The sequence below is a fragment of the Oncorhynchus mykiss genome, chromosome 15, assembly GCF_057628025.1.
Source record: "Oncorhynchus mykiss isolate SJ-2025 chromosome 15, ASM5762802v1, whole genome shotgun sequence".
In the NCBI taxonomy this organism is placed as follows: Eukaryota; Metazoa; Chordata; class Actinopteri; order Salmoniformes; family Salmonidae; genus Oncorhynchus; species Oncorhynchus mykiss.
Genome location: NC_143036.1, coordinates 62,184,019 through 62,206,558, shown reverse-complemented (window position 1 = coordinate 62,206,558; position 22,540 = coordinate 62,184,019). Strand labels below are relative to the sequence as shown.

The following is a 22,540-nucleotide window of genomic DNA, read 5'->3' as shown; positions in this document are numbered from 1 at the left end:
TCATGTTTCAGATAAGCCTCACAGACCTTTTGAGAAAACAAAACTGGTCATCTAATTTCAGAGGAGAGCGAGAGATTAAGGCAGTGCAATATTTGAGTAGCTGTCAGAAATAGCTAAACATCCATCATGGGCCTGGCTTTAAAATATCCCATGTATAGCCCAAATATGCCCGCTGGCTTTTTGAGTCAGCAACTAAATGTAATAACAGGAGATGGGCTCTGTGGAGCCCTTGTTTTCTTTTTGGAAAAGACCCTTTACTCCCTTCGAAAGCAAAACGTATGGAGACAAAGCAGCTTCTCCTGAAGACCAACACGGGCCCCTTTCTCTCCCTCACAACCTTGCTTCCTTTCCGCAGCCACCTAGCATATCTGCAGCCAAGCCACAGTCTAGCATAGCAGTGGAGAACTTCCCAGATAAGTAATATGCCGGGGCTCAGAGCTTCGAGTGACGCTCTGGCCACACCTACTGGGCCATATCACTGGCTCAAAGGCACGCAGTCACTTCCACAAAAGGAATTATTTCTTACCGTGTGTGTGTGTATGCTCGCAAGAGAGAAAATTAAAAAAGAGGGAGCAACTAAGCGAAAGTGTGTGTGTGATTTAAAAGCACAAAGCTACTGCAGGAGGCCAGAAGAAGGGTTGGCGCTGCGGGCCAGCCAGCTGGGTTCCTCCACTAGATGAGCCCTGTTGGGAGCAGTAACCCGGCTGCACAGAGAACTCTGCCTCCACTGCTGCTGAGGATGACCATATATGGCTCTGGGATTCCCATGGAAAAAGGCCAGGATTGAAGCAGAGGGGGGGGGGGGGGGGGGGGGGGGAGTCCAGGGAGATTGTAACTATACATTTCGGCTTTCGCTCTGCAGCCAAAACAATAGCCCTGCTTAAGAGCCAAGTTCGTTTCCATGAGCTGTTACTGTCAGTGGTCCAAGGAGAGGGGGGCGGGGCAAATTTGTTGGGGGCAACGAGGTCAGACGGCCACAGTAACACGAGTGTGAGTCTAGCACAATCTCTTTTAATACCGTGCATTGTGGGTTAACCTACAGCCATGAGCAGAAAATGCTGATGAAGCCTGTTTATGTCATTCTCCAGGCAAGCACTGCCTGAACTCCAGAGGTTAAAGGGACAGTGTGTATGCTTGTGTCTGCCCGCCAGGCATTCAAACGATCCATAGCCATTATGGTTGAAAAATATGGATCACCTCCATAGCCTTTGGAATAAAGGCTCCAGCCGTTGTGCCCTGCGCCACCATCACCTCCACACGTGAAGCTGAACTCAATGTCTCACATAGGACCATCATGCACATTATATTGCCAATCTTCTTAGGCCTAGCTCACGAGACAGGATCTCTTTCGTTCCTGGTATCGCCAAAAGGCTGCTTTTGGGAAAGAACGAGTCAAGACAGAGGCATCAAAGTGATTTCCTTAAAGATCTAAGCCACACTGTAGTCAATGAGGAAACAGTTTACACAATTAGGAGGGTTGTCTTGGCTCTCCAATATAAGAGGGGCATATATTGCAGACTGGGCTTTCAAGTAGGAGAGGAGCTGGGTGTATGTTCTGTGGTGGTGGTTATGGTGTCAAATGCTGGGTAAGGAGGGGGGGGTTATAGTGATAAAAGCAGGCATTAGTAGATGAAGCCGTGCTCACTTGTGGAGCCTCGACGAGGAAATGAGGAAAATAAACAAATACTTCCTGTTCCTCTGCCTGAAAAGTCTCTCCAACACCCCCATCCCCCACTACATCCTATTCCCCCCCCCCCCCATTTTAAGAGAAACATTCCTGTCCGTACTCCTGCCCTCAAAACAGACGACAGCAGAGAACACCTTTAATTAGCCAATGAAAATCCACATGAGGAGTCCTGAGCAGAGACAAAAGCTCTGGTGGAGACTAGGGCGTTGGGATTTCCAAAGGCACACCTAATCTCCCTGAGCCTCAGAAAATGTAAACTACATTGGAACGCTCACATGAATCTCCAGTGTGGTCTGAGGAGACTAAATTAGACTAAAATTACTGGTACACCAAGAGTTCTAACTATTTTGTAAATGTATGCTAAACGGCTCATTGCTTGTGAAAGAAAGAGTTCACTTATTTGGATTGAAAAAGTTATACTTCTAGATTGACGTTGTTGTGCTTCCGACTGTAGCCTCCTTTGTCCAGACAGGCACATATACAGTAGGGCAGTCTGCTTATTTTTGGTTCATTTAATTATTACATTTGGCAGGCTATCAACATCTGGGATAAGTGCTCAATTAGAGACTTAACCAGACAATATTCACGCTCCACAAAATGTCAATCAAGTCTACAATATTAGGAAATGAACAGTGAAAAATATGCAAACGGTGACATTGAACCAAAATGTCCACTGATTTAAAAAAGTACATTTACCTTCTAGTATATTCCTGTTAGAGGTCGACCAATTAATCGGAATGGCCGATTAATTAGGGTCGATTTCAAGTTTATGACAATCGGAAATCTGTATTTTTGTGAAATCTTTTTTTTTTTTTAAACACACACACCTTTATTTAACTAGGCAAGTCAGTTAAGAACACATTATTATTTTCAATGACAGCCTAGGAACAGTGGGTTAACTGCCTTGTTCAGGGGCAGAACGACAGATTTTTACCTTGTCAGGTCAGGGATTCAATCTTACAGTTAACTAGTCCAACGCTCTAACCACCAGATTATATTGCACTTCACGAGGAGCCTGCCTGTTACACAAATGCAGTAAGAAGCCATGGTAAGTTGCTAGCTAGCATTAAACGTATCTTATAAAAAACAATCAATCATAATCACTAGTTATAACTACACATGGTTGATGATATTACTAGTTTATCTAGTGTGTCCTGAGTTGCATATAATCGATGCGGTGCGTATTTGCGGAAAAAGGACTGCCGTTGCTCCAACGTGTACCTAACCATAAACATTAATGCCTTTCTGAAAATCAATACACAGAAGTATATATTTAACCTGCATATTTAGCTAAAATAAATCCAGGTTAGCAGGCAATATTAATCAAGTGAAATTGTGTCCCTTCTCTTGCGCTCATTGCATGCAGAGTCAGGGTATATGCGATAATAAACATTTTGTTTTCGAAATGATAGTTTCCGGATTCAACCATATTAATGACCAAAGGCTCGTATTTGTGTGTTATTATATTATAATTAAGTCTATGATTTGATAGAGCAGTCTGACTGAGCGGTGCAGCAGCAGGCACGTAAGCATTCATTCAAACAGCACTTTCGTGCGTTTTGCCAGCAGCTCTTTCTTACATAGCACATATTGCACTTTGACTTTCTCCTCCAACACTTTGTTTTTGCATTATTTAAACCAAATTGAACATGTTTCATTATTTATTTGAGGCTAAATTGATTTTTACTGATGTATTATATATTAAGTTAAAATAAGTGTTCATTCAGTATTGTTGTAATTGTCATTATTACAAATAAATAAAAAGTTTTCAAAAATTGGCCGATTAATTGGTATCTGATTTTTTTGGTCCTCCAATAATCGGCATCGGCGTTGAAAAATCATAGTCGGTCGACCTCTAATTCCAGCTCTGAATAGTTTCCTACTCTGGTCTGTTCAGCAGTGTTAATGACACCACTAAATTACTGTACCTGGAGATACTAAATAAAATCAGTGGTTTTGAATGATGTCCAATGCCTGCAGCCATCAAAACTCACAAACCAAACACACGGACACGCAGCTCTAGTCACTGCCACTGCTTTTACTCTGCAGTCAAATACACACGCACAGTACACACACACCACAGACTATAATTAAAAGCCTCTGTCAGCACAACTGCACACAGCAGTTTCACTGGCACATAGTTACAAGGCTGGTGGTGGCTCAGTACAAAACTAGATCCATCGCAGGCTGAGGGGAAGAGGCAGACTGGTTAGCCTGTAAAGGTAGCTAAAAAGAGTTTGTTGCGTACTGGGTTGGTTGACTATAGGCAAGGCAAGTAGCCCACTTTGAAACCACATAGGGGTGTGAAGCCTGTCACATCTAGTAAGTTGTAGGTCCTTCACTCCTACTCTAGACCTACATCTCATGGTCCTTCACCTAGGCTGTAATCAGGGCTTTACCTCAGGGATCGCGTTTGAGTTCAGATATCTACATTTTCAATATGCATTTTCAATATGCAGACCATCAAAGAAACTGATTTTAAACAATTTCACCTGCATTTTACATTGCTTACAACAACAAAAAGTCCATCATATTTCTAATGTTTATTATAGAAAGAATGTAACTTCTCCCTCCCAGGACAACAAAACAGACTCTGGGCTTAATTGTCCTCCCGCTGCATAAGACATAGGAATTCACAGTCTTCAGCGTCCAGGTGTTTTCAGTTCAAAGGCATGTTATAAACCCACACTCAGTGAGGCATATGACTGCTGGAAAGCAAAGAACCCTGGGATAGTTTAAAAACCAATCTAGAGCAGAGAAGACTGCCACAGGGTGAATAAAAACAGACACGCTGCTGAAGTCATCCCACTAACATTTTGCAGCAGCTCAATACTATGCTAAGGCCCAAGTGTGGACGGAGATGTGGGGCAGAGGGGTAGGAAAGAGAGCAAGAGAGTTCACAAAATGTACTTGTGGGAGAGGGTGGTACACAGGTGTGGATGAATGGTAGCTTCTGGTTTCAAATCAACCGTGACTTTGCCTTTAAATGTATAGCCGAGTCTCCAGCTTCATTGTCTCGTCTTGATCATGGCCGACATCCGCAGAGCACCTAGCCTATCGGTAACTAATGTGTGACAGGTCAAGTCCGTCTCCACATCCTGCCTGGCTGTCACGTCTGTCTGAGCACATGTGGCAAAAGAGGGTCGAGTTTACACCCCTGCTGAGGAATTCTACCTACAACCCCAGGTGAACCAGTTTCAACCTGCGGTGACGCTGGTCTTAAATACTTCACAGTTCCTACCAATCGAGCCCTTTCAAATTAAAGCATCAAGAAATTGGGTATCAATATGTCTCAAGAAAATGTTAGTATTTATGCCTATATTTTAAATGTGTTTTATTTGGAGGTAACATCGAGTCATTTTTCCAAGAAAATCTGAAGTTGAACAGGCATGGAAGGTGTCTGCTTTCTAATTTGTGTGACATTGCGCAAGGAAGCCATGCAGACGTGTCATGATCAGCAGACTACCTGACATGTTGAGAAGCAGCCGAGAGCAACGACACAAGGACTTCCTGCACTTGATTATAGGTTTTGTGGAAACACTTCAATGAAAACTTAGACAGGGCCCGTCTGACAGAGCAAGACCTACCAATTATAAACAGGTAGAATGTGCAAGTTCTGTGAGCTTTTCTAATAATACAGTTGTCACAAGCCAGAGGCCCGTGACGGTTATGCTGATGATTCAGAGGCAACGTTGAATCAACATTGGGTTGGGTGACCCGTAACACTTGAATTATGTTATTAATGCACTAGTGTCCATAAAAACTGACAAGCAATCGACTGCTACGGTTATGAATACATCACTGTATTTGCCATTAACCTTTCTACAAGACAGACGACTGAACGCATAAAGTAATACGATTCAGATTTTCTTCATTCCATTCTATAAATAACTGAGTGACATTAATGTATTCTCAATCTGCTCTGTGCATTATAAATGCATGAATCACTGCCTTTGGGAATGTCAATTAGAAAGCCTAAATTTCATCTACAACCAAAAAAAAGGGGTGGTTGAAATATTTTTCTTATAATAGAGGATTTCTATAGTTCCTTTTCTACCAGAGGTACATCAAGAGCTTTAAATAGTAACGGCTAAACTCACCTCAACCACCAAAGTAGTGTGGATTTTTACAAAGGTCTCCAAAAACGACCAAATGTTTAATGTCTTAAACGGTGACGAATTCTCACCACGATCGCATAACAAATAAGGTCATCCAGCTGCTGTACAGTACCCCCTTCACCATAAACCAATGGCTACAATTACATTTCATTCAGAGCTGCCATTTGTAATGGCACTGACCTTTGGTAGGGCTAAACAGCCTCTGTTGACAGGGCCCAACACCAGAGGCAGGGGTTTCTGACCATTCCTCAGAATGGTTTCAACAAAGGAAGTGGGGCATTCCACTGTAAGAGTCCCATCCGCCACAAACCAAACAGTGCCATGTGCTGTGTTCGCACAGCGCCTGCATACCCAGTCCACTGCCAAACAGGCCACCTCAAACTTTGGTTTAGGGCTAGGAATAGACACCTTCAATGAGAAAACCGGCTCGGAGTGACATTGAGTGACAGCTACAGGAAAAGGTAGAGAATGATGTCTATCTTCTGGGCCTTGGTATGGGGGTGAAGAAAACTGACTGAAAGTATTCAGTCTTGTTCGGCATTCCTTTGATTATCTTCCAAGGTGAACAATGACAAATGTCCCTAGTAATGAGGAACACGGTGCTCCCCGTCATCAAAAGTCACACAGCTCGTTTCACCCCAAATCAACTTAAATTTAGCACTAATTGGGTGGCACTTTCAGGTCCTGACACACAATTCTCATTCAGATCAGGTGATCCGTGGTTAACCAAAACACTCTCCACTTCCCACCAGGGTAAGTGAGTTTACAGCCTTAAGAATAAAAGAGTGCCGCATGACTGGTGAAAGAAATGTTCCAGAACATAATATTTCAGCAATAGGATCTGTGTGAAGACAACACTTTACAAGGCCAGACCTTCAGAATATATCAGGTCAACAAGTACATTTTCCAAATTTAATCAAGAGATTCAATTCAAGCAACAAAAACATCTCAACACCTCTACTGAAAGTCGAATCTATGCTTCCTGCCATGAGACAGCCCCCCCCCGGCTCTCATTGGCTGACTGGGAGCCTCTGCCACAGCTGAGAATCTCAGGGTTGGGGCTGGAGCAATTATGTAATGTGTTAATGTAACTGGTGCTGCTTTGGATGGAACTACAGTGAGGGCCTCATGCACTGCTGTCTGCATAGGTTCCATTTCAAGATTCATGCAGTCCATGTGATTCTAAACTGCTGCTGGCTACTCTGCTCAGTCAGTGGTTATGTAACTCCGTATGTACGGGAATCGGCCGCCAAGCCGCTAGCAACTTGGCATGAGACGTTGCCATGGTTACATTGTTAGAGTTCACACACCGATAGTGAGGGCGTGGAATGTAAACTGATATGGTAAAAAAAGTGAACTGTTGGCATTTTATCGAGCCTAACCCAATGATGTCGTAAAACCTTCACGTCAAAACCACAACTTACAAAAAGCTATTTTGATGATCCAGTAAAAATGTAATCCTTTGACAATAACTGTACCAGCTAGACTATATACACTAAGTGCATTACCAATGATATACAATGTGGATGACTCAAGAGAAAGGCCAGATATGGGTGAATACGCCTGTTGTTTCCCTGTGTAGGCCATGCCTGCAAAGTATGCAGCAGTCAGCTGGGTCCTGGCATTGCCTTGGGAGCGGCTGGCAGGCAGGGCAGAAACAGGAGGGTAGGACTGTGTGTGTGTGTGTGTGGGTGGGGGGGGGGGGGGGGGGGGGTTAGGTGACAGCTGAGGAATGCCTGCTCTGCTCTCCCTTTGCCATGGTTTCCACCAACTGTCATGCGAGGAATGCACGGGCCAGGACGACAGAACCGGAATGCTACCCATCCAGTGCATATCTACAAACATCTTTCTCCAGTCCTGCCCCCTCATTCACAACTCCCTGTACCTCCTCTCCACCCCTCACCTCTGGGGAGCAACTGTGTGGAAAGCGTTACAATTCTGGTTTACAAATTTACTCAGTGGTCCTAGAGGGCTGCAGGGTGTGAGGGCTTGTGCCCCAGCAGTAAAGACGTCAGCATGCTTCAGTTCGGCTGGTGCCTCGTCAAACTCAGGTAGCCGAACGAGTGTGCTCACATACTCCCTTAAAGACTTTCGCATGAAAACCTAGAAAAAGACGCCGTAGCCAAATATTCAGAATTAATCTAAGAATTGTATGACAACTCAAATTTGACATTCATTTTTGCCAAGTTCTTAGTCACACAGTTTTACATCTAAGAGGTTTGATTCAGTACTTCATGGGGGGGGGGGGGGGATGTGCATTAACTTCACTAGGATAGGGGGCAGCATTCGGAATTTTGTTTGAAAAGCGTGCCCAAAGAAAACTGCCTGCTACTCAGGCCCAGAAGCTAGGAAATGCATATAATTGGTAGATTTGGATAGAACACTAAAGTTCCCAAAACTGTTAAAATAATGTTGAGTATAATAGAAATGATTTGGCAGGCAAAAAAACTGAGAAAATCCATCCAGGAAGTAGTTTTATTTTATAGTTCTATTGAATGCCTTTACAGTACCCATTGACTTTGGACTCAAATTGCACTTCCTATGCCTTCCACTAGATGTCAACAATCTTTAGAAATTGTTTCAGGCTTGTATTCTGAAAAATGAGGGAGTAAGACCTCTGAATGAGTGGACACTACAGTGTCTCATAGCTTTTTCCATGCGCACAACCGAGTGTGCGCCTTTCTTGTTTACCTTTTATATCGACAACGTTATTGTCCGGTTGAAATATAACCGATTATTTAGACTAAAAACAAGCTTAGGTATGATTATAAACATCATTTGACATGTTTCTACAAACTTTACGGATACTATTTGGATTTTTCATCCGCCTGTTGTGACAGTTTGAGCCTGTGGATTACTGAAGAAAGCGAACAAAGAAGTATTTGGATATAAAGAGACTATCAAACAAAAATAACATTTATTGAATAATTAATGTCTGAGTGCAACCATATGAAGATCAAAGGTAAGTGATTCATTTTCTATATTTCTAACTTGAGTAACTCTACTTGGCTGGTTACTGTTTGTAATGATTTGTCTGCTGGGCACTGTTCTCAGATAATCGCATGGTATGCTTTCGCAGTAAAGCCTTCTTGAAATCTTCTCGAGCTGACAAGGTACAAATCTGTCGTACTGTTCCGAGGCCATCATTGAAAATAAGAATTTGTTCTTAACTTACTTGCCTAGTTAAATAAAGGTAAAATAAAAAATAAAATCTTTAAACCTATGTATAACACTTATGTTTTATGAAGTTTTATAATGAACATTTCTGTTTTTGAATTTGGCGCTCTGCAATTTCACTGGATGTTGGCCAGGTGGGACGCTAGTGTGGTTAAGAAAAACAAGTAATCTTTTATTGAAGAATCCCTACGGTTGGCCAATCAGACGAAGGGGCGTAGTCGCCAGCTTCAACTTGCCTCCAGAGGGGAGAAAATTGTTTTTTTATGTAAAAAGTGCCCAACCAGCCGAAAAAAGTCCAAAGCGTCACAAAATGTTTGTGCATATATTATCACAACTATTCCGAACTGGTAGCATGCGGAAGCCTTAACACACCCAATTCTGATTAACAAAGTTTCAAATCAACCAAATAGGCCTAGTCCTCCAGGTCCATAGTTAAAAACAGTGGTGGTCATTCACAACAAAAGGTGAACATCAGAGGCCATTGTTCAGTGACTAGTAGGTGATCTCTGTTCCACACTGACAAACCCTTTCAAGCCAGACTGTCCACAAACTCCAAATGCATGCCAGGCCTCCAGTACAAAGCTAAGCGGTCCAGAGTATGTGTGGCGGTGACTCATACCCAAACTTAGAATCATCTCCACAAACAATCTATACTGAGAAGAACTGATGCAGGTGGTATTTATAACCTGGCACTCAGAAGTGGCGGGAGTGCAGTGCAGTCACTGCACCCAAGGAGGAGTGAGTGACCCTCCTTGTAAAGCATTGTTACAATCAAAGCTAGAGGTCACTGCCTTGTCACAAGGAAGGGACATGGTTCAGGGCATGTCAATGGCCGCTGATGTCATCAGCACCCGACAACCCCCATAAACAATTGTTGCAGATGAAATAACAGCTCTACAGCTGAAACTGAAAGGAGACTTGCCACTCTACCATGTCAATTAGCCTACACTGCCTGGCTGGTCAGTGGTCACTCGGGTACCTGCGTGGTAGTAGCATTAGAGTTATGTTAAAGCCACAGTAGTCTCACGACTAAGCCAATTATTACAGTAGTGGTGAATCGTGGCACAATGATTGACTATTAATAAAAAGGCTAGTCAAACCACTGGCAGGTGACTAACCCTATACACCTAATAAAGATATTTCTGTGGAAGACTTGTTAGGGACCAATGAAAATATGAGGCTTGTTTACAATGAATGGGGGGTGGGTAGTGGCGTATTGGGTAGAATTGACTTACTGTTTGGTTTAGTTCCATTCAAGACCGGGACTAGGGTGCATTACCACTACTGGCCTCCTGCTAATAGGAGGGGGGTCCATCCCACTTTGGGAGAGTCATTAACCATTCATTCTGACAACTGATTCTCTAAGCCAATTGGCCCTACTCCTTGAAGGCAGAGATTCCTAATGTGGATAATGATTAGCAAAGCAATCAGGGACAATTAACGTGGCAACCAAAACAAAGAGGCAACCCAGACTGAGCCACATTAGATGGGGGTTAGCAAAAATGTCATTATTCAAATGGTATCAAGATATTTTTAACAGCAAATATGTTTCAACGTGTTTTTTTTTTTAACTCTGCGAGGTTGGGAAAGTTGTATTTGGCACGTGTCCAATCAAATTAGATTTGTCGGATATCTGGATTACATGCATTTTGTTACATTTTTTAAAAACTTGAACACTGCTGCACGAGGGAGTTGTGGAGGTGCCGGTGAGATGGGAATGAGCAGACTGAGGCAGAGAGCGATGCTACTCATCTACAGCAAAGACTACCTAGCTTGTAAAAGCCACAATGTTATTTATCATCCCATATAACAGCGCCCATCTTGACTGGAGTAGCCTAGAGAAGCTAAGCTAGCCAACTATAGCTAGCTAGGCTAATTGAGGCCACATTTCACTCACATAATTGTATTCCATCTTGCATTGCAATAGTGAACTCCCCATCCATTGAGCCACTTTGATTGGACAACAAACACCTGAATGCTACCAGTCTTTATGGGGAGAACGTCATAAAAACTACAATGAAAGGTTTGTTTTTATTAAATGTATAATTTGAAATGTCATGGTATATTCTTGCATGTAACAATGTCACATGGATATTTCACATTTAGAAAATTATTTCAGTGTTAATATAGGCCTATACATTTTTGGGGCCCTAAAATGAATACTCAAAAGTATTCTAATACCAACGTCTGTTCAGATATTCAAATAACAGTGCACATCCCTAAACCAAATATCTGTTGGTTTGAGCAAACCAACATCAGCCTGATCTTCCTGAAATCCTAGGATTAGCACGCTAAACGCCAATCTCTAATTTGCCGTCAACTCTTTTCCAAGACCCTGAAGCCAAGGATCACATGCTGGAACACAAACAAAGCTGCTCCAAGTCTCTCCAGACATGGTTAGATCTCCAACACCGCGTCGCAAATGCTTTCCTAACTCTGCTTGTCCCTGGAGCGGACTCTGGTCCAAAAAAAGGCAATGTTTTCACCCAGTGAGCATTTGAAAGGAAGCCCAACTCAGTCACCCTAAAGGCAGGCTGATTAACCTCTCTGAGATTAAATTAGACAACATACGGTGAGCGCTACATAAAGTCATATTAAACATTCATGAAAATACAAGTGTCTCACATGGGTCGAAAGCCTAGAATCTTGCTAATCCAACTGCGTTGTCATATTTAAAAAAGGATTTACCGCGAAAGAATACAATGCGATTATCTGAGAACAAAGTCCCATAAAAAAAAAACTATTTCAACCAGCACAGGCGTAACATTACAAATTGCAATAAAATAAATAGTTTAGGTTTGACGATCTTCCTGTTTGCAATCCCAATGCTCATTGTTACACAATTAAATGGTCTTTTGTTTGATAAAATACATTTTTATAGCTTAACACGAAAATTTTTGTGAACCGCTTGTTTAGTGAATCCCGTCGCATTCCATTTGACGACACATTCGATGTAAATACACACACTAAACATGACTTTTCCAGTCATGTTTGGTTTCATTGCAATCAACTGGTTTGTTTGTTTGTAACACAACCAAACCTGATTGGTCATTTTGCGGGACGTATTGACTGACAGAAACCGATTTGAAGACAACAAGTAATGAAATCGTTGTGCACCAATGATATGACCACTGTTTCGTTGATTGACTGTATTTTAACCCAATGACCACTGATCGTCTTGAAATCTAGCTGGTAGATAGCCAATGAGCTGAGGTAAACGGCAATATGTAATGTTTGTGTTGGAAGACCAACCCATGTAGTAAACTCCGGCGTAAAGAGGGTCATTCGCCATTGAAGATTCATATCGGAAGGAGTCACGCATGTTACGCACAGCATTGTTTTGGTAAAGCGCATCTTCAGCTGTTTATATATCAACCAGTATGGCGATTAAATCAGGGAAAGCTAAATCTAAGTCTAGATATACAGATGTAGACAATTTTAGAAGAAATTGAGCGGGAAAGTGAGACAGATTGTTGTTACACGTTGGCTATACATTGTGGGTGGGGGTGTTTGTATGTATGATTATGACCCATAGCCTGTTTGTGTGTATATATACACGTATTGTGGATTAGAGGGAGCATGGCCGAGATGTGTGTGTGTCTGCCGCCCCACCCCCACATGAAATAGCCTATTTGAGGCTGTTGAGAGGAGGGCAGGCCCACGACAATGGCCAAAGTGAAATGGAGACAGTAGATACAGCTGGTCTGTTGTAATATAATAAAGACAGTAGATCTAGCAGGTCTATAATAATATATTCAATGTTATGTTCCCTGTACTCTAAATCAATATATATATATATATATATATATATATATATATATATATATATATATATATATATATATATATATATATATATATATAACAGGGCTCATATGTGAAACTATTCTAATTGAACATTTTATTTCTCAGTGACACCGACTTCAAATGGGAGCCCCCAGTGCCAAGGTGTCCATCCCCCACTGAAGCTGGTTCATCCAGCTCCTGCCACAAGTGGTGTTCATCTGCCCAAATGTATTTCTGCAGGCATGGATGTGCCTCAGGGCCAAAAGGGCACAGCATGGAGGCGTTGCTGTGTTCTTTGCAAAAGTCCCCCATCACCTGCACCACATGCTTGGTGACCCTCTGCTTTACAGCAGAAAGATACTGCTATGGCACCTGGCATCAGCAGCACAATATTGTGTAGAGGACTGAGGGTCTTCCAAATATTGAAAGTGTTATTTTGTAAATGTATATATATTTTTTCATGTTTTTTCTCCATTTGGGGTGGGGGTGTTAGAATACGATTTTGGTATTTTGTATATAGTTATGCCATTCAAAATGGATAACTTCACCAATTTGGCCACATTTGGGCTACTTGTGTGGGACACCTGGGTGACTTCATGATAAATGTCATGTAGCACACTCATGTTGGAAGTTATATTTCTGAAACTTTGCACAAGTACCGTTGCCCTCTTATGTTTTTCACTGAAATTGTCCCCATCATCCTATCTGAATGTTTGTTTTGTCTTGTTCATTTTAAATATGATACAACAATAAAAATGAAAAAACTTGTGTTTTTTTCATTGTATTATCTAAACCAGATCTATTGTGTTATATTCTCTTACATTCAATTCACATTTACACAAACTTCAGTGTTTTCTTTCAAATGAAACCATGAATATGCATATCCTTGGTCCTGGGCCTGAGCTACAGGCAGTTAGATTTGGGTATGTCTTCAGGCGGAAATTGAAAAAAGTAGGGGGTAGCTAGCTGTAAGAGGTTAAGAGTAGGGCTGGGCGGTATACTGTTTTTTGCGATATACCAGTATTGATGCACGGACCAGTTTGGGTTTTTACTTTACCTTCTATAACAGTATTTGAATGTTTGTTTTGTTAAATGTGATACGCAGTGTGTAACGTCCATTTTTATAGTTTACTTCGCAACTCGAGTCATCCCTTTATGCCGCATTCCACACAGACCTAGCCCCGGCTCCTGTCACTCAAGGAGCACATTTGTTGTTCCTCCACCACGAGACACTTGTGTTCAGTCTGCATGGTCAATGCAGCACTGTTGATGACAACGATGCAGTTGTCACTTTGCTTCTTAATATAAATCTACTACCATTCTATAAATACACTATTAGCTTGCGTTTCTTACATCTGCAAACAGCTAGTTTGTCTTTTCTTGGCAAGTTGTTCCTAAATCTTGTTAGCCGCTAATGCTAATCACTAGCTAATAAATGTACTGAGTAAGAGCAAGTGTAATTAGCCATACAGCCTGATAATACCATTGATGGGGTAGACCTAAATCAGCATGTTTGTGCAACAGTATTTTCGAAATTAAAGAGGAATACACAAAGCAATAATATTTTAGCTGCATGAAAGAGCTAAGAGAAAACATTAAATGTAGCCAAAGATTATAGGGTCCCTTAGGAAACACCTATCAACACTTTAGTTCCCACCCTGTCACAATAACTCCTCCCTGGCATTTTAATTAATTGTCATGTCAAACACTATTAAAAGTGACCACTATTATATTCTAACTATATAATTAGAATAGACATTCTATTTCCATGATTCCAACAGTTAGAACAAAACACTTGGGTTAAATTGCAAGTCAAATTGCAACATTTGGTTAAAAATAAGGTCCAGATTGCTTGCCCATATCGTGGCAGTGTGGAAATGATCTTAAACGTAGAAATGTATGAAAGTGATATTTTTGGGGTTGAATTGAACAGTATAAAACAATCAGAATTGAGAAATACCCATTGAAATCACTTAGAATGTTTGTGTTGCCACCCTAGGGTCACTCACTACTCAAAGCAAATTTAGAACTTGCATTATTAAAAAAGTGTTTTTATACTGTCAAATAACGTCCATTTTTATTAAAATACAGTGATAATATTTTTGCCATATCGCCCAGCCCTAAGTAAGAGACATGTACTACTAGTCTAAATGTCTAACAAGACAAAGTAATTTGTGTGAATTCCCCCACCCCAAATTAACTTGTAATACAGCAGCATCTATTCTAGAGATATGGCACCACTTCCACACCCCGAGATCAGCCTTGGGGGATATAGCCTTGCCCGGCAATAACAGTTTATAAAAAGGTGCACACATCACACTACTTATGAGAAAGAGCAGGTGATGCATCACTTAGCAAACAGGACATCTGGGTGATGAGATCATTGTAGATGTAAGGTTCAAGACACTGAGTATGCAAGACTTCAATAAACCATGATTCATTCTGACTTTACTAAAACGCATTTGGGGAGCCAGGCAGGCCTACATTTTCTCAATTTTGCATTTACGCCAGTGTGAGAACCGTTGGACAATTAACATGTTACAATGACAAAACAATGGCATGGCGTAAAATGTTAACGTGCAGTATCTGTTTTAAAAACACTTTTCCCTGACTTAGAGGAGTTCTGGCTTCCACAGGCACTCTGTTTTGGTTGTCAGTATTCAAGGTAACAGGCTGGTGCTCCACCTGCCATAACATAGGCTAAAGTGTTGACTAATAATATTAACAGCCCAAAAACCTAGGATTGGCTTCTTTCACACAGCTGAAAGTGACAGGTATTGACATGTAAACCTCACATCTCTCAGAGAGAATGTGTCAGCTGTTATCTGACTGCAGAACAGTTTACTGTGCAGCAAAACCCATGTCAGTAATGCAACATTGCAATCCAAACATCTGCAGGATATATGCTAGCTAGCCTAATTCAGAGCCAATAGCCAATTCCAAAGTGTAACAATCTTTATAAAATGAGCATATGATTCTAATTCTGAGCATTTACTTAGTGTTAAGCTAAGAATGATAGTTAGCTAGGCTATTTTAAAAGTAGACTTTCCTAACTACTTTGAAACAGCACAAGTTGATGATTGCCAATCCATGCAGAGAGCTTACAATACAATTACACAGATCTATGCATAGCTATAGCCTCCATATATCACAATAACTAGGATGTGCCCACCTTACAGCAGCAACAGAAACTAGGCCAAATGCATTGTGATACATGTGTAATCTGTAGTGTAGTGTAATATATATATATATATATATATCACACTGGAAATTACAAAATGTGGGTACAAATTGTAACGTTATCAAATTGCTACAATAGTATTTTTAAATAATAGGAGTAGCAACATAATGTCAAAAGACTTGGCTACTGAGGCTAGTAACACGTTAGTGGGCTGTTGTATGATAATTGAGTTAGACTGGTTAGTTACATAATGTTTCTTGAAAATATAAATGTGTCATGACTGTAGCTCGTTAAATTAGTCGTCCTGCCCTTTAGTCTAGAGACTGCGGCATAGCTACAGTAGCTAAACATATTGTAAAATATTGTTGCATGTTACCGTTTCGAAGTGATCCAAGCTGACATCTGAATTTAATTTGAATGGAGTTTTACTGCCAACCGACTGCAGTCAAGCTTATGCTTGGTAACGAACAGTGCCACTGCACTGGCTAGCTAAACATTCTTTCCACAGGTTAGCTAACGTTAGTTGTGCTAGCTTGCTACAAGTTGGCTAGCTGGCTATCAACTAACAAAAAAGTGTTACTTTTCTGTACTTCCTATTGACTCAAATAACACAATTGGCTGCAGTTTTAACCTCGCCAACGACTAATAAAAGGGTATTTGTTAAACAACAATACGGAGTTAAGATATCTTCCATAGTTTACACAGGTTAGCCAGAGCAGGGCGGCAGATCAGTTCCAATAATGGTTTGCAGATCTGGGCTGTGCCTGTAACTGGCTGACGTTAATTAGCTATGCTAACTGCACCACCCAAGTGGCTGGTTAAATGTTAGCAAGCAAGCCAACGTCATTCTTCCTGACTATTGGATGTTTGAATCAGTTGCTGATAAACGAAAACCAAATAGCTAACAATCCATATAACATTAGCTAAGCTACGAATGCATTTAAACATACCTAGCTAGCTCAAACAGGATAGCTACCAATCAGATATTTTATGAGTTTAACCACCCCTTCGCTTCTGATCCAATTCAATCAACACAGCCCAACAAATGAAATGGCCCTGTCTCGTCTAAAAAAAAAAAGACGGGCGTGCTAGGTAAACAGACTGTGCTTTAGCAGGAATTACTCCATTCTCCATTACTGTGGCAGGAGGTAACGTTAGCTACGATCTTTGGCAAGACATATGGTTGTCGTGCTCTTGTATGGGAAGTGTCTAGGCTTATAGCTGAAAAATACAAACCTGGTGGAGGGCAGTCAGACCGTCTACATTGGCGTAGTTGATGTCAGCACCCCGGTCAATCATTCGAAGCACCTCCTCGGTATCGCCGCTTGAGCAGGCAGCCAAAAACACGGCGCCATCGTCGAACTTCACCTTTGCCTTCTTCTTTTTCAGAATAGGAGGCTCGATGTCTGTCTCCGACCCTAACCACCGTTTCAACTGTTCGTTCCTTTTTTGCTTGGCGTCCGCCATCTTCATCCCCTCCTGTCTCGGGCTTCTTATCTTTCTCCGAGAGAGGATATACTTTATAGTGCCACTATCCCACAGCGCACTGGGCGTGGGAAGGGGGGCCTGAGAGAGCGTCTGGATTTGTTTTCCATAAACTCGCGAGACAAATCAACGTCACCTCAGGATCTGCAGTATAACGTCATCATCAGCAGATGAAGGGAAAAGGAGGTTTTACATTCCTTGACAGGGTTAGAGTGTTATCATTTATTATCATAAATAAGAGCAATGAGACCAGCATAATGTCGATTTTATTCATTGTGAGTTCTATCAGGATGGCTTCCAGTTTTTTTTAAGGGTTTTTATGGTGACTGGTCAAACTAAGTCAAAACATTTGAGAAAATAGGTATTTTATTTCAAATAAAATAAAATTGTATTTGTCAACAGTGCAGTAATATCTAACAAGTAATCTAACAATCCCCAACAACTACCTAATACACACAAATCTAAAGAGGTGAATGAGAATATGTACATTTAAGTATATGGATGAGCGATGGCCGAACAGCACAGGCAAGGTGCAATAGATGTATAAAATACAGTATATACATGTGTTATGAGTAATGTAAGATATGTAAACATTATTAAAGTGGCATTATTTAGGGTGGCATTGTATAAAGTGACTAGTGATCCATGTATTAAAGTGGCCAGTGGTTGGGTCTCAATGTAGGCAGCAGCCTCTCTGAGTTAGTGATGGCTGTTTAGCAGCCTGGTGGCCTTGAGATAGAAGCTGTTTTTCAGTCTCTTGGTCCCAGCTTTGATGCACCTGTATTGACCTCACCTTCTGGATGGTAACGGTGTGAACAGGCAGTGACTCGGATGATCTTTTTGGCCTTCCTGTGACATCGGGTGCTGTAGGTGTCATGGAGGGCAGGTAGTTTGCCCCTGGTGATGTATTGTGCAGACCGCACCTGCACAAGGCGGTGCAGTTGCCGTACCAGGCTGTGATACAGCCTGATAGGATGCTCTCGATTGTGCATCTCTAAAAGTTTTTCAGGGTTTTGGGTGACAAGACACATTTCTTCAGCCTCCTGAGGTTGAAGAGATGCTTTTGCACCTTCGTCACCACACTGTCTGTGTGGGTGGGCCATTTCAGTTTGTCTGTGATGTGTACACCAAGGAACTTAAAACTTTCCACCTTCTCCACTGCTGTCCCTTCGATGTGGATGAGGGGGTTTATTTATTTTCTGTTTCCTGAAGTCCACGATCATCTCCTTTGTTTTGTTGACGTTGAGTGAGAGGTTGTTTTCCTGACACCACACTCCGATTGCCCTCACCTCCTCCCTGTAGGCTGTCTCGTCGTTGTTCGTAATCAAGCCCACTAATGTTGTGTCATCTGCAAACTTAATGATTGAGTTGGAGGCGTGCATGGCCACGCAGTCATGGGTGAACAGGGAGTACAGGAGGGGGCCGAGCACGCACCCTTGTGGGGCCCCAGTGTTGAGGGTCAGCGAAGTGGAGAAGTTGTTTCCTACCTTCACCACCTGGAGGCAGCCCATCAGAAAGTCCAGGACCCAATTGTACAGGGTGGGGTTGAGACCCAGGGCCTTCAGCTTGATAATGAGATTGGAGGGTACTATGGTGTTGAATGTTGAGCTCTAGTCAAAGAACAGCATTCTTACATAGGTATTCCTTTTGTACAGATGGGATAGGGCAGTGTGTAGTGTGATGGTAATTTCTTAGATTGGTAAACATAGCTCCTTCATTCTTTTTTTCAGCTGTTTATTAATAACGTTCAAAGAACATCATCCCTATTCATATGAAATTACCAGAGGAAGACAATAACAATTAAATAACATTGGCAATAGAAATAGGCAATGTTTTACCAACAGTGGTAAAATGGTGTAAAAGGGCACAATCCCCAAAAGTAGAACTTGCAGATTTTTTAAGGTAGCACATTGAGCATTGCACGCCAAGGTCTCAGAAAAAAAAGCTACATTGACGTTGCAGAGCCAATATCAGCCGACAGGCAGGCCACATACTGTGCAACACAGGCCAGTTAAATGCATGTCTCATCTAAATTATTTCCGGAGCCTTTTATTCATCAAGGATGAGGTGCTATTACATTGTTTTTACATTTAGAGTTATTTGTGAAGCCCTAAAAAAACTCAAAATCATCTCACCAGTGATTAAAATGCCAGATGAAATTACATCCCAAAGAATGTTCAACTGGGCCTTTAAATGAAATGTGACCATGGTCACTTAATCAGACTTTGAATTTTCAATAGCTTGTTTACAAAACAACCACTGGTTGAACAAATATGTCTCTATTTTCTACTTAAATTTCTCTGTGGTAGTTTCACTGTAGTATCAGGATATTAATATGTTTAGTTAGTTTGTGCCCATCTGTGTCAGCTGTGCCACTCCTTCAGAGGAGCCATTATGGAGAGAGAGAGACTATTGTCAATGAAACATTAGCTGGCCAGTCCATGGAGATAATTACATTAGATATGAGAGAGACAAGTAGAAGCCTTTTACCATGGATGCTTTTAAGCACCGTGGGTCGATAGGAAAACATTTAGTGACTAGTGTGCAACAACAACTTATCTAAAGGAAACTATTGACTTCCTCCTTGGCCTCAAATTGGATTGGAAACCCAAGGGTGTAAGCCATGGTATGGACTGCTTTGTCTCTCAGTAGTGTTTGTGTGTGTGTTTTGTCGGGGGAAAACACCTTCATTGGCAGATGCCCATGTGTACGTCACAGGGGTGTGGTTTTGCTTCCTTGTATGCTGGTTGTGGAGTTGTTTCTAGAGGCCAGTTCCTAGGCAGTCATCATGGAGCATGCCACAACGATTTAAATGGAAGTGCCATTTACTGTCATGTTCATAATGATAGTGTTTCTGGTTTTGAGTGCAATAATTGTTGGTCTAATTGTCCTGCTAATTCTGGTGGGAATGGCTCCTGGATCTCAAAGTAATTTATTTCCTACAATATAGAACATCCCTGTGTATAAAACAAGTGGGGATAATAGTGATACAGATACATATTTCTTAAGTTGGTTTCCCATTATGGGCTGCTTTAGTTTAATCTTCTGTAACATTGCTTGACACAATGCTTAATTTGTAAATGGAACCCTCTAGTATCTGTCAGCAGCATTGTAGATGTTGTTGTGCGATAAACCCGCCTGACTCTGGACAATCTGACAAAATCTGACAACCTGAGCCAAAAAGCCATCCAAGCAAAGAAATTATCCAAAACATTTACACAGCTCCACCCACATGAGTTAAACCTCAAGACAGACCGACCACTGTGAGGACAGAAGGGTTGACGAGAGAGAGAGATCTCCTCTGCAGATCCAACCGGCTGCCACTTCTTTTCCCAACCCTGGTCCCCCCATCAGATTCAGTGGACGTCCAGCAAGGACCAGAGGTGGAAAAAGTACCAAAAGTTAAAGTCACACAGTACAATACAACTTGAGTAAAAGTCCAAACTTTTTGGGATTTAAAAATACTTAAGTATCAAGAGTAAATGTAATTACTCAAATATACTTAAGTTTCAAAAATAGAAGTAAAAGTATAAAACATTTCAAATTCCTTATATTAAGCAGACAACACCATTTTCTTGTTTTGAAAATGTATGGATTGCCAGTGGGACACTCCAAACCTCAGACATTTTTTACAAAGATACATTTGTGTTTAGTGAGTTTGCCAGACTATAGGCAGTAGGGATGACCACTGGATCTCTTGATATGTATGTGAATTTCACAATTTTCCTGTCCTGCTAAGCATTCAAAATGTAACAAGTACTTTGGGTTATCAGGGAACATGTATGGAGTAAAAAGTACAATATATTTTTTAGGAATGTAGTGAAATAAAAGTAATAGTTGTCAAACATACAGTTGAAGTCGGAGGTTTACACACACCTTAGACAAATACATTTAAACTCAGTTTTTCACAATTCCTGACATTAAATCCTAGTAAATATTCCCTGTCTTAGGTGACTTAGGATCAACACTTTCATTTAAGTATGTGAAATGTCAGAATAATAGTAGAGAGAATGATTTATTTCAGCTTTTATTTATTTCATCACATTCTGCAGTGGGTCAGAAGTTTACATTCATACACTCAATTAGTATTTGGTAGCATTGCCTTTAAATTGTTTAACCTGGGTCAAATGTTTTGGGTAGCCTTCCACCAGCTTCCCACAATAAGTTGGGTGAATTTTGGCCCATTCCTCCTGACAGAGCTGGTGTAACTGAGTCAGGTTTGTATGCCTCCTTGCTCGTGTAACAGTACAAATTTAGACCGTCCCCTCGCCCATACCCGGGCGCGAACTAGGGACCTTCTGCACACATCAACAGTCACCCTCGAAGCATCGTTACCCATCGCTCCACAAAAGCCGCGGCTCTTGCAGAGCAAGGGGAACTACTACTTCAAGGTCTCAGAGCAAGTGACGTCACTGATTGAAACGCTATTTAGCGCCCACGCTAACTAAGCTAGCCGTTTCACATCTGTTACACTCGCACATGCTTTTTCAGTTCTGCCCACACATTTTCTATAGGATTGAGGTCAGGGCTTTGTGATGGCCACTCCAATACCTTGACTTTGTTGTCCTTAAGCCATTTTGCCACAACTTTGGAAGTATGCTTGGGGTCATTGTCCATTTGGAAGACCCATTTGCGACCAAGATTTAACTTCCTGACTGATGTCTTGAGATGTTGCTTCAATATATCCACATAATTGTCCTGCCTCATGATGCCATTTATTTTGTGAAGTGCACCAGTCCCTCCTGCAGCAAAGCAACCCCACAACATGATGCTGCCACCCCCGTGCTTCACGGTTGGGATGGTGTTCTTTGGCTTGCAAGCCTCCCCATTTTTCCTCCAAACATAGCGACGGTCATTATGGCCAAACAGTTCAATTTTTTTTTCATCAGACCAGAAGACGTTTCTCCAAAAAGTACGATCTTTGTCCCCATGTGCAGTTACAAACGGTAGTCTGGCTTTTTTATGGCGGTTTTGGAGCTGTGGCTTCTTCCTTGCTGAGCGACCTTTCAGGTTATGTCGATATAGGACTCGTTTTACTGTGGATATAGATACCTTTGTACCTGTTGCTTCCAGCATCTTCACAAGGTCCTTTGCTGTTGTTCTGGA

General features: G+C 41.5%; 1 protein-coding gene across 44 annotated transcripts in view; it reads right to left on the bottom strand.

The window, feature by feature from the left end:
• LOC110490454 (protein phosphatase 1 regulatory subunit 12A) overlaps nt 1-17,545 on the bottom strand; it is a 77,052-nt gene extending 59,507 nt beyond the window's left edge. For 43 of the 44 annotated variants that reach the window (XM_090200665.1, XM_090200660.1, XM_090200673.1 and 40 more), the window contains exon 1: nt 17,186-17,544. In XM_090200665.1, coding sequence (XP_090056791.1) covers nt 17,186-17,422 — 237 coding nt within the window. In that variant the 5' untranslated portion in view covers nt 17,423-17,544. Of the gene's footprint in view, nt 1-17,185 lie in introns of all 44 variants that reach the window. The other variant, XM_090200702.1, reaches the window with a different exon arrangement.
• Between the last annotated feature and the right edge of the window lie 4,995 nt (nt 17,546-22,540).